Below are 14741 nucleotides of genomic sequence, written 5' to 3' on the forward strand. Positions count from 1 at the left end.
CCTGTTCATTCAGTCTTTGCTATCATAACTACACTGTTAGAAAACATTAAGACGTGTAATCGGTCAGCAAACTCACTGCATCCTGTAAGATTTGGATTCTAAGCATCCAATCAGCCAAACTGTTTTGCAGAATGTGTGGCACCTTGTCCTTCCCAGTTCTTTATTTCTTAAATTCAAGGCAATGATGGCCTGAACTAGGCTAGGCCTATCACCTGCAACTTAGAGGTACTCTACCCATCTCCCTAGTCACCTCTTTTTTAAAAAAATACTTAACGCCGACTGACTTGAGCTCAGGCTGGTTTATTTTGTAAAAAGATCCTGCACAGCCTCGATAAGGAGCGTTTCTTTTTTTAAAGGCTATGGGGAGTGAAGATTAGGCTCCTAGCCTGTTCTTAATCCAGCATTGTTGTAATAACAATATGAGAAAGGGTGTGCAATATAATGTACTTTATACTCCACTTGATTTCCTCCCAAATTGTGCCTGGAGACTTTACAGATAGAGTAGGTAATCCGCTCAAAAATTTTGCCTTCCAAAGCATGGGAAGCCAGAGAAATGCAGACTGAACCACACATTTATCATTTATCATTTTATTTATCATTTTATTAAAGCTTATAGGCCGCCCTTTTCCCTGAGGGGACTCAGGGCGGCTTACAAATCATGGGAAGGGGAGTGCAAGACAAAAAAACATAAAACTGTGCGTGAATAATAAAAAAGAAAATAACAATAAAACACAACTTTCACACAGACCTGCTCTCTCCCTTACAGAAGATAAGCTGAGCTCATCTGCATGAACACATCAGTGTAGAGTTATTTTGGTAATAGAGGAGTGGTTTTCATTGCCATTTTCAAAAAAAAAATTCAATTTGAGGACTCCTTGTTGTTTCCTTGCAGACGTTACATTAACCAAACTAGGTAACATCATCAGTACTAGTGCTAGGACTATCACTGATGATGTTACCTAGTTTGGCTAATGAAACATCTGCAAGGAAACAATTAAGCTCAGAGAGCACTAAGGACTATTAGATTTAAATGCAAAACATATACAAAAAGGACAGAGAAACATGCATACTGCCGTAATACGCGGTATGCCAAAATATCATGAAATTCCAAAGGTGACCATATTTAATGTATTTCAAAAAGAGATATCACCAAACTGCAGACCTGTGGAACTATGATAAAAATGTATAAAATGTGATTTCTTTTTTTTCCAAAAGAAAAGAAGAGGTGGAATAAAAACAAAAACCCACTGGTTCTTTACTCCACCCTAATAATCCTTTGCTTACCTAGAAACAGTTGCACTGCTTTTTCCTGAGCCAGTGGAATTCATACTTCTCCCTCTTTGATGAAACTGAAGCCTCTTGTCCTTTGCCAATATACTGTTGCTGAAAACACAAAGGGAATTCATAATTACAAGGGTGGAGAGCTTGCCTCTTCCTTTAGGAATATCCCAAATATCCAACATTCTACTACTCCGGTTTCTCTTAAATTCACTTTGGTTGCAATGCCCAAGAGCAGCTTTTCATTGTAAGCCTCTTGATCCCTTCCAAACCCCACAAGTGCTTCTTTTGCTAAAAGCACCCCACCTAGTTCGATTTACCACATTCAAAGAACTGCATGGAACTTCTGCTTTTTTTTTTTTTAGCTCAGCACAGAATTTTAGTTTGAAAGAAATTAAATACACAAGCACAAAAGGCATGGCAATTCAATAAGAGTTCCTTATTTCCTCGGCTGAAGAGTAGAACTTTTTCCTTCCAGATGTTTTGGGCTGCTGCTTACTAAAGCACAGCAGCGGGAAACGTCTGTGGACCAGATCAGTCACAAGTTATTGGCTCGATGAAGAGCAGTGTTACAGAAGGCAAGAAAAACAATGCAGAGTATGGTGGGGTTCAGACATGTAAGCAGAGCCAGAATTTTCCATTTCTGGATAAGGAAGGGGGTTCAGGGGAGGAAAATATCCCCTTATTAATTCTGTCAAGCTGGTTTTAAATCAATACTACCGCTTCTTTCAGTGGTGGGATTCAAAAAAATTTACTACCTGTTCTGTGGGCATGGCTTGGTGGGCGTAGCAAGGAAAGGATACTGTAAAATCCACATTTCCTCCCCACTCCAGGGGAAGGTTACTGCAAAATTCCCATTTCCTCCCAATCAGCTGGGACTCAGGAGACAGAGAATAGATGAGGGGCAGGGCCAGTCAAGAGGCGGTATTTACCAGTTCTCCGAACTACTCAAAATTTCCGCTACCGGTTCTCCAGAACTGGTCAGAACCTGCTGAATACCACCTCTGGCTTCTTTTCAAAACGTGGGACACTGAATTTAGAAGTACAATTTAAGAAATTTGAGGATCACCCCACAAGACTAAAAGTTTCTCATCTTTGGTTGATATAACTTTGGAGTTATAATCAGGATGACAGGTAAATGTGCTTTATCTAAGTCAAATAGGTTTTTGATATTTCTCTATAATATGGAAAGACAAAATGCTGCACTCTTGACTTTTCTCAATGGTTGGAACTACAAGGAATTTTTATTGGAACCTTCAGTAACTACAGTAAGGCAATGGTAATGCAGTTACTGCGTGACCCGACAAAAGCGTGCATGACGAAAGCGCACCGAGAAAAGTGTGTCGCTAAAACCGCGACGTCATCAATGCGCCAACAACAGCGCGTCGACAGAAAGGTGATTTAAGTTAAGGTAAGGATTAGGTTTAGGGTTAGGTTCAGGGTTAGGTTTAGGGTTAGGGTTAGGGTTAGGGTTTGGTTTAGGGTTAGGGTTAGGGTTACGTTTAGGGTTAGGTTTAGGTTTACAGCGCACTGTTGTCGCCGCGATTCAGCGCTCATTCGTCGGCGTGGTTTAGAACTCGCGGTTTTGTCACTGCGGTTTAGTCGGGCGTGCTTTTGTCGGTGAACCCAGTTACTGGACTCCACACTCTTTACCAGATCCTGGAGAGAGGTTTTTACAAAGGTGTCACATTAGGCGGTATACGTCCTATTTATCAGTCTGGGATCCGCATTGTAGTTATGGGGGTAAAAAGTGTACTCAGTCTACTTTTTAATTATCACTCAGAATTAAATTAAAATCCAAGGTTAACAATGTAGCTGATCAAAAAGAAAGAAAAACCCAGCTGCTCACATCTGGGTCTCATCAGCTTATAGTCTTGATGACAAACTATTAAAATGAATTATGCTCATATAGAAAGATCAACTTCATGTCAGATGTTACTCCAAAGCAAAAAAAAAAAAAAGTATGAATTTTTACCAGATCTCCATTTGTTCAATGGTTTGATGCAGTTGGTTAGCTGAAAAAAGGGGAGGGAAGAGGAATGAGAGAATGAACATAAATCTGTACATTACAAATTATAGAAACAAAAATGCTTGGTAATCATTAACAGAAATAACAAACAATTCAATCATTTTTATTTTATAAATAGTATTTTGAAGGCATGCACTGGCAAACTGTTTTTACAATGAACTGCTGGAGAAATCTCAATTGGCTGGATTCATGCAATATGTTAAGTCACAGACCATGGTTTACAAATCACAAAGATGGGTTGACACAAGATGCCTAGCCACAGTCATATAAATGGCATTGAGACCTAGTGCACTGGATGAACTATCTATGAGACTAGGACAGTGATGGCTAACTTTTTCTGGACCGAGTGCCCAAAGTGCACACATGTGCCCAAACCCCCCAAATGCAATACGTATTCCCCACCCTCACACATGTATGCACCCCACCCCCACACATGCACCCCCTCCTGCACCCCACCCTCCTGTGCATGGACGCATGCCCCCCTGCATGCCCCCTGTACATATGTGGCAGGGACCCAAAGACCAGCTGGCCGGTGGGAGGCGCGTGCACATGCGTGGCGGAGCTGAACTGCGGTGATGGCTTGCATGCCATCAGAGAGGGCTCTAGGACTAGGATAAATATGTGAGCAATAGGTGACCCTCTTTCATTCTGAGCCTGAGAAAATGACCCACTGTTAGAATTTCTCGCAAGTCCCTTGCATAAATATTTATTTGGCATGAGGCAAAGAGAGCACAAGAGAATTTGCTTCCTTCCTTTACCGTCAGTTTCCATAGGACTCATTTGTATTTTTCTCGGTAGAATGAAAGTATATCTCTCTATGCGTGTGGTTGCTCTTGACTAAGTTGCATCTCCCAATGTTTATGCTTATTTGTGCAATGGGAAGTCCAGGACAGAATGGATACACTCAGTTCTGGATTACATCATTGGGGGGTGGGGGGAAAAGGAAAGCATTACAATGGAACAGTCATAGCATCTTTCTAGGCTGCTGCCCAAAGAGATTCAATGGGATCTCTTTTTTCCCCCCGCTCTATATTCCCCACTTGATCCAGCTCACTTGTCAACTCTCTTTCTTTTGCTGTCTTCTTTCCACAGACTAAGTCTGGCCCCATTCTGTTGAGTTGTCAGAGTTTCTCTTCTGATGGAGAGCCCCAAACCTCTCTACCTAATGTCCTCCCAACATTGTGTTGGGTTAAAAATAAGAGAATTGCGGTGCAGGATTTCTGTTTTATGATTAACAATCATAGCCTGGTATTTTTGGCCTATATTTAAAATATATCACCTTAATTTCATCAGGACTCTGCAATCAAAACTAGGAGCATCCTTTCGATATTAAAAAGATTTGTTTATAAACAAATATAAACAAATAAACAAAATCTGAAAAATTAAAACATTTTAAGTCAAGGAAAGATGCAAGGAAAGGGGCATACCTAGAAACATTTAGATTTATCACAGGCGTAATTTGATTAAAAAATCCTGCAAACACACAAAAATATGTTTGCCAATAACAGAAAAGTCTCCAGTAGTACCAATTATTCCACTTTTCAAGTATTTGAAAAGCTGGTTTTAATACATATCTGATTCCAAGACACATACTGAGTATTCCAGAAGCTGAAGAGGCCCAAAGGTAAAACTTTGGCATGGCTCAGAACAAGCTAAAACATTTCACCATATCCTGGCATCTACTTCTTGAAATCTTTGTGTTCCACATGATTAATTATGAACAGAAATCAAGTAAATTCAAACAATGAGCCTTAATTCAAGTTTGTTGTGAAAAAACCTCATGCCAATATACTCTGATTTGATGTTTATAAATCCCATAAAATATATCTTTTTTAAACGATTCTAGAAAATGTTAACAACATCTTCTTCAACATTTTTCTTGCCAGAATCTGACCTCATTACTGTGATGGTGTAAGTTCAAATTAATACCACAGACCCAATATAGAACCATTCTTAAATACGTCAGAGTAGCTGGCAGTCTAAAACCAATCTCTTCAATGCATAATATTCCAAAGCAGCCTTTCCCAAATCAATCCCACTTTGATATGCTGAGATTCCAACTCCCAGAATTCATTATCCCTGTGATGGCAAACATATGGCACATGTGCCACAGGTAGCATGCAGTCCCCTCTCTGTAGGCATGCGAGCAATCACCCCAGTTGAGACCGGGCATGCATGCGCGCCTCCCACCAGCCAGCTGGTCTTCAGGTCTCTGCAGTGAATGCGTGGGGGGGGGGGGTTGTCAGGGATCCTGCATAGGGGCGTGCGCATGTACGGGGCAGGGCATGTGTGTGTGGGTCACATGCACATGCGTGGGGTGCATGCACAGGGTGCATGCGCATTGCATTTTGGGGGTTCAGGTGCACTTTGGGCACTCAGTCCAGAAAAGCCATCATTGCCCTATCCTATTTTTCTAGTTCCGAATATTATGGCTGGAGAATTTTGCAGTCACATGGAAGACTGTTCTGGAGCACACAAACACCTGATCAAATTGCTAATGTGGGTCTGATAGGCGGATATTTTCTGTCCACTCTTGTCATGGAGGACAAAACAGAAAACACCACCTATTTTGCTCACTGCATTGCTGGGTTAATAGCTATTAAAATTAAAAGCCTGATGCAACCATGGAAGTTGTCTTAGAGAGAAAAGTAAGAATAATGTTGTTGTCTCACAACCATGATTTTTCAGTTCCTCTCTGTGCTGTCAAGGAAGACAGAATGAGAATAGGTTGGTGAATGGAGTCAGGAGCTCTTAGGCTTTGAAATAGCCCAATTTGTGGTTGACTTTTGTTGTTCAGGCTTGAAATATTGAGCAACTCAGTCTCCCCAAGTAACATTTTATTTTTCTACAATAAGAAGCATCTATCTGGTCTGCAATAATGGGCTGTGTTGCACAGGAAATAATAATGGGGATAACTGGACAAAATGTTAAGCTAAGTTATACCGTGATTGTTTATTACATAAAATCAGGTCATACAAACCCAAATGAGGCACGGGGAATAAATGATTCAATTGCCTGAATCTTGAAGGTTTGTGGTTTAAAACAAACAAATCACCCAGCTGATGAAGAGCAAGTCCACATATTTTAATATGATAACTGATCTGAAAACAAAATACTATTTTTACAGCAATATACCTGACTCCAAGAACATCTGCATAATATTTTGGTTAATATGAAACAGAGGAGAAGAGCCGAGGTGGCGCAGTGGTTAAATGCAGCACTACAGGCTACTTCAGCTGACTGCAGTTCTGCAGTTCGGCTGTTCAAATCTCACCGGCTCAGGGTTGACTCAGCCTTCCATCCTTCCGAGGTGGGTAAAATGAGGACCCGGATTGTTGTTGGGGGCAATATGCTGACTCTGTAAACCGCTTAGAGAGGGCTGAAAGCCCTATGAAGCGGTATATAAGTCTAACTGCTATTGCTATTGCTAATTTCAAGAAAGTTGTAGCGTCTCACTGAAACATTATTTGCCATGAGTATACCTGTCTCATTTTGAAAACTGAAAAAAGATCTGAAAAATGTTATATTTTACTGAAAGATATTTCGGATACATTTTTCTCAAGGATCTCTTCCTACATTTTTATAGTAACAACTAGTAAGCTCACATGCTTCAATCAGAATAAAAATACACTGTTCAGTTTTAGAAAAGCGGAATAGTTTTATTTTTTTATTTTTTTAAAAGCATATGCTTAATATCACACCCACCTTCTGCTCCCAGAGACAAATCATCTTCAAAGCTTCCTCCATTCCTCACCAGCATGCCTAAAAGAGATATCAGTTTGTCAAAATCAAAATCTATTGCTCTGGTTATTTTCCAGAAATACTGTCAACTGTAAATTAAAACACTGAACATATTTTGGAATATCTATTTATTTGCACCTCGTCTTTCCTTTATATATCATCCCCTTCTCCACTTTCTTTCCTCATCACAACAGCCCTGTGAAATGCTGACTGACCCAAATTATATTAAGATTTCACGGCTGAAAATGGGCTTACAGCTGGTCCTTGTCCTAATCCCCATACTTTTAACCACCACATATGCTAGCATATTGTACGAAGTTGTAATGACATTTACAGGCTTTTTACAGTCTAATAACTGTAGCACTGGCAGTTTTGAGAAAAAATGATTAATCTTATAAGACATAAGGAAAATCTCCAGCGATATTGTCAAGCTAAAAAGAAAAGAAAAAGCAATTTCTTATTTACAAATGTCGCATAGCTTAGTACTTCTGATTCACATGAAACATGACACAAAGCTTTAACGCTCTGAAACTGCTCACCAAAAGTTTCAAGCCTAAATATTATCTGGGAACAAGCATTCCCTTTCAACCCTGGAAAATGAAATGAAAGAACTCCAGCTATTGCAGAGGCTTCTTCTCAGCCCTGTCACTACCTGCACATTCTTGTCGTACTTTGAACTTTTGCATTCTGGTTTGTGCAGGTGGTAACTTTTCAGGTGTGGTGAGTTCAGTCAGAGCCAGTCAAGAAAGAGTGTTCTGAAAGGCTGACCTATTTCACAATATGCTTCTTTCTCGCTCTCTCCTTCCAACAGGCATATCTACACAAGAGTCTCACTTAGCTTTGGCACGAGAGAGACATGCTTACTGTAAATACTTAACCATGAACATCCCATTCTTATTCAGAAACAGTGCTGGGAGATCAGGAACCCAAGATTCTCTTTACAACCTCCAAATAGCTTTCAATTCAAACTGCATTTTGGAGAGTTATTATACTTTCTGCCCAATGAGCAAGAAAACAAAGACGTTAGAAAGTGCCAAATATTTACCTTTTAATGCTGGGTTGCTCTGCTCATCCAAGGAAGCTCCCAATGGTGTTCTAAAACCACAAAAGAGATTAAAATATGCATGACTCCTTTAAAACTTGCTTCTTCACATCCTTCCTTTAAAAGCTGACTTTTTCACATCCGCCAACTCCTCTTCCTGAAATTGTGCATGCACGCGTACATATAACTTACAAAGCCCACTCTGAGAAAACTGAGTCTCTAATACCGATACCAGTTGCAAAAGCCAATTAGGTTGTGACTACAAGAAGTGAACTCTGCTGGATCTAATTTCCAAATAAGTATGAGCAAGATTGCACAAGCTCTCTTAAGTGTGGGCTAGCACAGCAACATAAAGGTGAAGAATTAGTCATGTATTCAATGCCTTAATGATTCAGAGAGAAAATACATGTATTGAAAATTCTTTCATATTTTAAAACACTTATTCCTCTATCCAGTTTGGAAAGAATGGACAAAATAAGCACACTTCAGATGTAAAATGGACCCACTCAACCACATAGCCCAATGTGGCCACTGAGAAAAAGATTCGTCATTTTATTATATTCTGCCATTCAACTTATACTACAATTATAAAACACCGTAGTGAACAATAAGCATCTAGTGGAGCTTATTTCTAGAAACACACCAAGTGGATCATAATGTTGTATTATGAACTCTTTGTAGGCTTGCCAACAGTCAAACTGATGAGCATGGTGTTTCTGAAAGTCACTAAAGCAATAATACAGATGTGAATCCTAAAGATATAATAGCCTGCTTATCTGTTTACCCTCTGCCCCAATTATGGCAAACGGACATCATCTTGCCGAACAATGAAAGCAGGGGAGGAAACTTTGGAAGCCCCCTGGTCCAGAGAAACATGGGTTCTCCCTTCTCCCATGCCTTCAATATTTACAACCACAGTGTAAAGAGCCCCAGTAGAAGCTGTAATAAGGAAGCAGTTGAAGGAATGACAGGACAGTGGAAGAAGAAACTGGTGCTGTATTTCACATCTTCCTCCTTTATTGCGACTCCCAAATCTATCATAGCAGCACGGTTGCTGCCAGCCTATTCTTCCTTTCATTAGCCAGAGAAGGCATATTTTCCCAGTGACTCCATGTGATCAAAGTCCCTTATGGGTCCTTGGGCCCATTACTATAAAAGGGAAGGAGCAGCCATCCTTCTTCCTTTGCTCTGCCCACCCTCAGTGTTGCAGAATGGGATGGGAACCCAGCGACTGAGCTCTTTCACCACTGGGAGACCCATCTGAAAATTCATAGCACCTCAACAACTCTATCCATAGGTCAGTTTTTGTCTTACAGTGCAATGTGTATTGGGAGGAACACATGCAACAGCTGTGTGCCATCTATTCCCTTGTGGCAGATTTGAAAGAAGAGGCCTTATTTCCAGGTCAACTGTTGATAACTTTAGGACTTCAGCAGCACTGCCAACTAAGGAAAACAGAAAACCAGCTTAGCCAGGCCTGCTTTAATCCCATCAACAGTTGCCTGCTGCACAGAATTTAGCAGGTGAGTCTGTTTACCTCCGTGCTGTGAAGAGTTTCACCTGCTGGTATGGAGAAACAACAAGTGAAAGTATTCACAGAACCCAGGAAAACAAGGCCAACCCTGCACACTAAACAGGATAAAGACAAAAGATATTGCAGCCAGTGAAACTGTCGGCAACTCAGCTCTCCAATTAAAAAAAAAAGTATCATCTTGGATTTGTTTTTACATGCATACACACTAAATTCTTTAGTATGACACATCATACAAGTGGGGGGAAAAACATTTTGATGTAAAATAATCTTTACCATCGTAATTAAATCACACAATTTGCTACCCACTTCAGTAGATTATTTAGACTGCGATGCTACAAATATTTACCTAGAAGGAAACCATAGAATGGGCACAGAAGACTGTCACCATAAAGCTGCTTATTTTCTCCAACGATCGTAACACGCCATTTTGTGCAATTATTTCTAAGGTCATACAAATAAAGTGGTCAGGCAGCTGATGAGATAACATTCCCTGCCAAAGTCATTCAGGAAGAGAACCATGGGGGAGAAACCATGAATTGCTTTCCTAATGTTGTTCCCTTAACACTGTTACAAATAAAAGTGGAGTGGCATGGAAACAGTTCCCCAGATTAGAACTGCCCTTATTTTGAGTTTTGCCTAGTGTGGGATATAATAGATATAGTGATCATAAAGGAGTAATACATTTGTTGATATATAGATATAGTTATTTTTATTCTTTATATGTATTTCACTGAAGTAAGAGAAATGTAAGTCGCTGTGATATTTCTTTTAAGAAATGACTGAATGCTTAATGCTATGCCTAACTTAATGCCAAAGGCTTCTAGTTTCAATCATTACTTAAATGTAGCCTTATGGCTTATCCAATCCTATTCTTTTTAAAATGTCTCCATCCTTATCCCTTATCCATCCCTTATTCACTGCTCTGCATAATATTCAGCTTGCTGAATTTTGAGAAGTTTCTTGCCACTCTGCATCAAATACTTCAAAATCGTGTGCTAAAGATGTGTTATCTTCTTAAGGACCAACATGGACAATTTTTTTGTTTTCAGACTGTTTTTTGTTCTTCTCAGCCTAGGAACAAGACGATGAGGGACTGAGTCGGAACTGGGCTTTGCCTAGTGACAGGGGCGTGGTTTCAATTAACTGTCAGGCTCAGTCCTCGCAATGTGTGGATGAAGGTCAACCCAGCCTGGATGCTACCTCCACCACTATGGAGAACACACACACACACACAAAGGTGCTTGGACTACTTTGCTATCAGCAAAATGCAAGTTTTCAAGCTGCAAAAAAATTTGTAACTGCAAGAATTATTAATAAATTTCATATAACATTATTCAGTCCACCCTAGAAATGGAGTTAGACGGGGAGTTAAGAGCTCTTTGTATATGGTCTCAACTGAAAGTGCAATATAATAGAATATTAATTCAAGTTTCAATATTACTGTCTTCAGAAGGGCAGAACCTTTCCATAAATTGAATTTTATCACAAATCTTTCATTGCCCTCTGTTTAAATGCTTTATTGATCTACAGTAGCATACCAATCAAAGAGAATATTATTTCAGAATAGAAGCATTCCACGGAAATAAAACAAGCATGTGTCAGCTCCAAAATGCCGTTACAGCTGAAATTTTGATCAGACTTCCAGTTTGTCTAATATTCTTCTAAAAGAGCAAGAGAACTTTGGCCTACGATTCTTATCACTCCTGGCTAGTGGCCTCACAGACGGGAGTTGAGATCCAGCAATGTTTAGAAGCCATTAGGTCCCATATCTGCTGTTTGGGGGCTCTGGGTATTGATGAATGGCATCAAAATTGCAAGAAACAAGAACTTTTCTTAAGACAAAGAGAAAATTAAAAAACATATTAACTTTAGCATAAATTTAAAAACCCCGAGTTTATATTTAAAAGTAAGATCCTGAGCAGAACCTCTTACTGTATCCTGGTAACCTCTGTAGGCTTTCTGCCAGCTGCCATGTCCTCAATGTCCTTAAATATGCTATCATGCCATACTAATTACTGGGTTGAGTGAAGTAGAATAGAAACAAAGCAGCACAAGTCAATATTATACTACTAGTCATACAGGGAAGGCATGTAATATGAAAAAGAGATTAAGCCTGATTACCAAAGATCTGTTTCTCCTCTCAATTAGAATAGGAAGCTGTCGTATTTTGCCTTTGTTCATTCATTGCATCGCACAGGGATAGGCAAGCTACTGCCTCTGCAATATTACCCAACCAGTTCCAATATCTTCAATCAGCACAGTCAATAATTTGGCATGTGAGAATTGTGGTTACAAAGCCACCAGTTATCTACCTTCCACTTCCGCGTGAAAACATGTAAGTTCTAAATTAAGATTAAAACCTGAGAAACAGAACAAGAAGAATTTGCTGACTGGCATTAAGTTATTCATGGTATTATGTTCCTGTGAAATCAGTGGGATTTCAGTACAATGAATTCAGCTACTAGGTATCCTGGTAACAGTAACCTAGAAAATAGCCAATCTGCTGCATTTTTTTGGTCTTTCCTGAATCTTTTTGCTCATCCCATTTCCAAAGCCAAATGCCATTACAAACGTTGGTGTCGGTTCTCTTATTTGCACCTCCAAAACAGTACAGAGCTGTCTCACTCATTTTAAGGGAACACTGACCGGAAACCTGAAGCCACTGCAGTAGTGTTTTAAACCTATCCCCTCCCTTTTGAATGCGGACAGAAAATATCAAACCACCAAGGCACTTTAAAGGAGTGGTCCAACCTCTGAAAATTGCTATCGGATTAAACTCTTGGAGCTTTTGTATGTCAATGAAAGAAGACTCAGTGGAGGGAGGGGAAAAAAAGGGGATTTCTATTAAAAGGTTTTCAAGCAACAGCCTTTCCAACCCAGAATTTAAACAAAGGCACTCATTGTTTACACCACTGGCTTTTAATGGTTCTTTTAAAATTCTTCCGATTCTCTTTCTTTATAGGCCACTCCAGAGTTTCTCCGGATCCTGCCTAGCCAGTTGCCAATGATACTGGCTGGTAGCAAAATAGTAAGTGAAGTTGACATTCTCTCCCAGAAAGCAAACCTTTCACCTCTAGAGCAGATTAACAGCTACCAGCAAAACCGCTCTGTCAAACAGTTCCCGTGTATTTCCTACGCGCCCGCGCACACGCACACACACACACACGGGGGGGGGGGGGATTTATCCCACTACAATGAAAGCAGTGAGAGAGAGAGAGAATGTATGTTTGAGCACAGGCAATTTATGTGGATAAAAAGCCCTCATTGGACAAGTGGACTATTTAGAAATGAGTTACTTCACAGTAAGTTGCTTAAGTCAGCCCATTTTGGAAGTGAATTATTTGGCTGAAAAGGAAGGATGGTTCTGGAGGAGGAAAAGCCTTGGTTATTTTGCACTTCTTAAAACAACTTGTTCTGCAGATGGGGAGGAAAGGGGGTGGGGGAGATCTTTCCTTTGCATTTATAGCTAAGCAGGCACCCACAAGTGGAATGCAGAAAGAGAGAAAGATGATTGTGATAAAACCGGAAGCACAGACTGAACTGGAAAACTAAAATGTCTTCTCATAGCTGCAGAACCAATTTCATGTTTTATTGTAATGCTCTCTAGCATGATAATTGTTGCAGTCACTACAGGAAAGAATTGCTGTGTAGGACACGGTGGTTTTATGAATGAGTGCTAATAGGATACTGTATCCAATGACTGTCTTGGGCTAAGGGGCATTTGACCTTCCCCCCACCCCAAAGTAATCAAATTTGTCTTCTAGGGTCATGATGGCGAACCTACAGCACGTGTGCCCAAAGTGGCACACAAAGCCATGTTGCCCGGCACGCACGGCCATGTCTGTTTGTCTTCCGGGTTTCTGGGGTGCATGCGTACACCAATAATCAGCTGTTCTTCGTGCACACGGCAGTGCCAAAAACCAGTGTGCGCATGCGCACTGGCCAGCTGATTGTCGGGCGTGCATGCACGCTACAACCCAGAAGTTCGGCCTTTCCGGAGCACAGCCCTGACGAGCGCACAAACGTGACATTTCCATGTGACCCTTTACGGCACTCGATGCCAAAAAGGTTCGCCATCACTGTTCTAGAGTATAAATGCTATGAGACATGCTTTTGAGGGCCAGGAAAGAAATCTCCAAATATCCGAACAGGGATGGCAGCAAAGTTCCACTTTGTATTAGCAAAGGCACTCTTTAACTGAAAACAAATAAACAACAACAACAAAAAACCCTCTGTCCAATCTGCTGTACATTAGAACAGTTACACAACAGCTGCTTTATTTTAATTGGCCTGCAAAGAAATCCAAAGCTCTGTGATGCAAGAAAAGTCGAGTTTGGCCTGTTTGCAGCCAAATACCTGTCTAAACCAGGACAGTACTTCTTAAATCCATATGTTTCCAATATCAACGATAGCAGTTCCAAGAGAACCCACAAATGTATTAATCCTGGGTTTTTCAACTTCCATGGCCCCCCTTCCTTAAGATTTTGTAAGAACTTCATGGGGTTCTACGAGATAGTAAAGCCAGATTTACTAACCAGATATTAAAGGAAAAAGGGACAAAAGGGAAAGGAAAAAAAACCTTCAAATGCAGCCAATTTTCATTCATAGCCGGGTTTCTTCTTGATCAAGGATTCTGAGGTATATATATATGATATATGATATATGATATATGATATATGATATATGATATATGATATATGATATATGATATATGATATATGATATATGATATATGATATATGATATATGATATATGATATATGATATATGATATATGATATATGATATATGATATATGATATATGATATATGATATATGATATATGATATATGATATATGATATATGATATATGATATATGATATATGATATTATATATATATATATATATATATATATATATATATATATATATCAGTACAAATACAACACACACACACACACACACATATATATATACACACATACATGCATACATATACATATACATACATACATTCATACATTCATACATACATACATACATACATACATACATACATACATACATACATACATACTAATTACAGGGTCTGTGGCCTAAAATGTGAAAACTCTAATTGACAAATAGACATTAG

The 14741-nt window shown here is 39.7% G+C and overlaps 1 protein-coding gene across 5 annotated transcripts in view; it reads right to left on the minus strand.

Annotated features, from left to right (window-relative positions):
* The window catches only part of ITPRID2 (ITPR interacting domain containing 2), a 73977-nt gene that overhangs the window by 46333 nt on the left and 12903 nt on the right, over positions 1–14741 (minus strand). For all 5 annotated transcript variants that reach the window (XM_087708257.1, XM_087708238.1, XM_087708240.1 and 2 more), the window contains exons 3-6: positions 8094–8143; positions 7013–7069; positions 3254–3293; positions 1285–1383 (exon numbers count right to left, since the gene is read on the minus strand). In XM_087708257.1, coding sequence (XP_087564383.1) covers positions 1285–1383; positions 3254–3293; positions 7013–7069; positions 8094–8143 — 246 coding nt within the window. The remainder of the gene's footprint in view (positions 1–1284; positions 1384–3253; positions 3294–7012; positions 7070–8093; positions 8144–14741) is intronic.

Source organism: Thamnophis sirtalis, unplaced genomic scaffold (assembly GCF_051295495.1).
Source record: "Thamnophis sirtalis isolate CommonGarterSnake01/CBP01778 unplaced genomic scaffold, rThaSir2_p1.2 scaffold_1, whole genome shotgun sequence".
Taxonomy (NCBI): domain Eukaryota; kingdom Metazoa; phylum Chordata; class Lepidosauria; order Squamata; family Natricidae; genus Thamnophis; species Thamnophis sirtalis.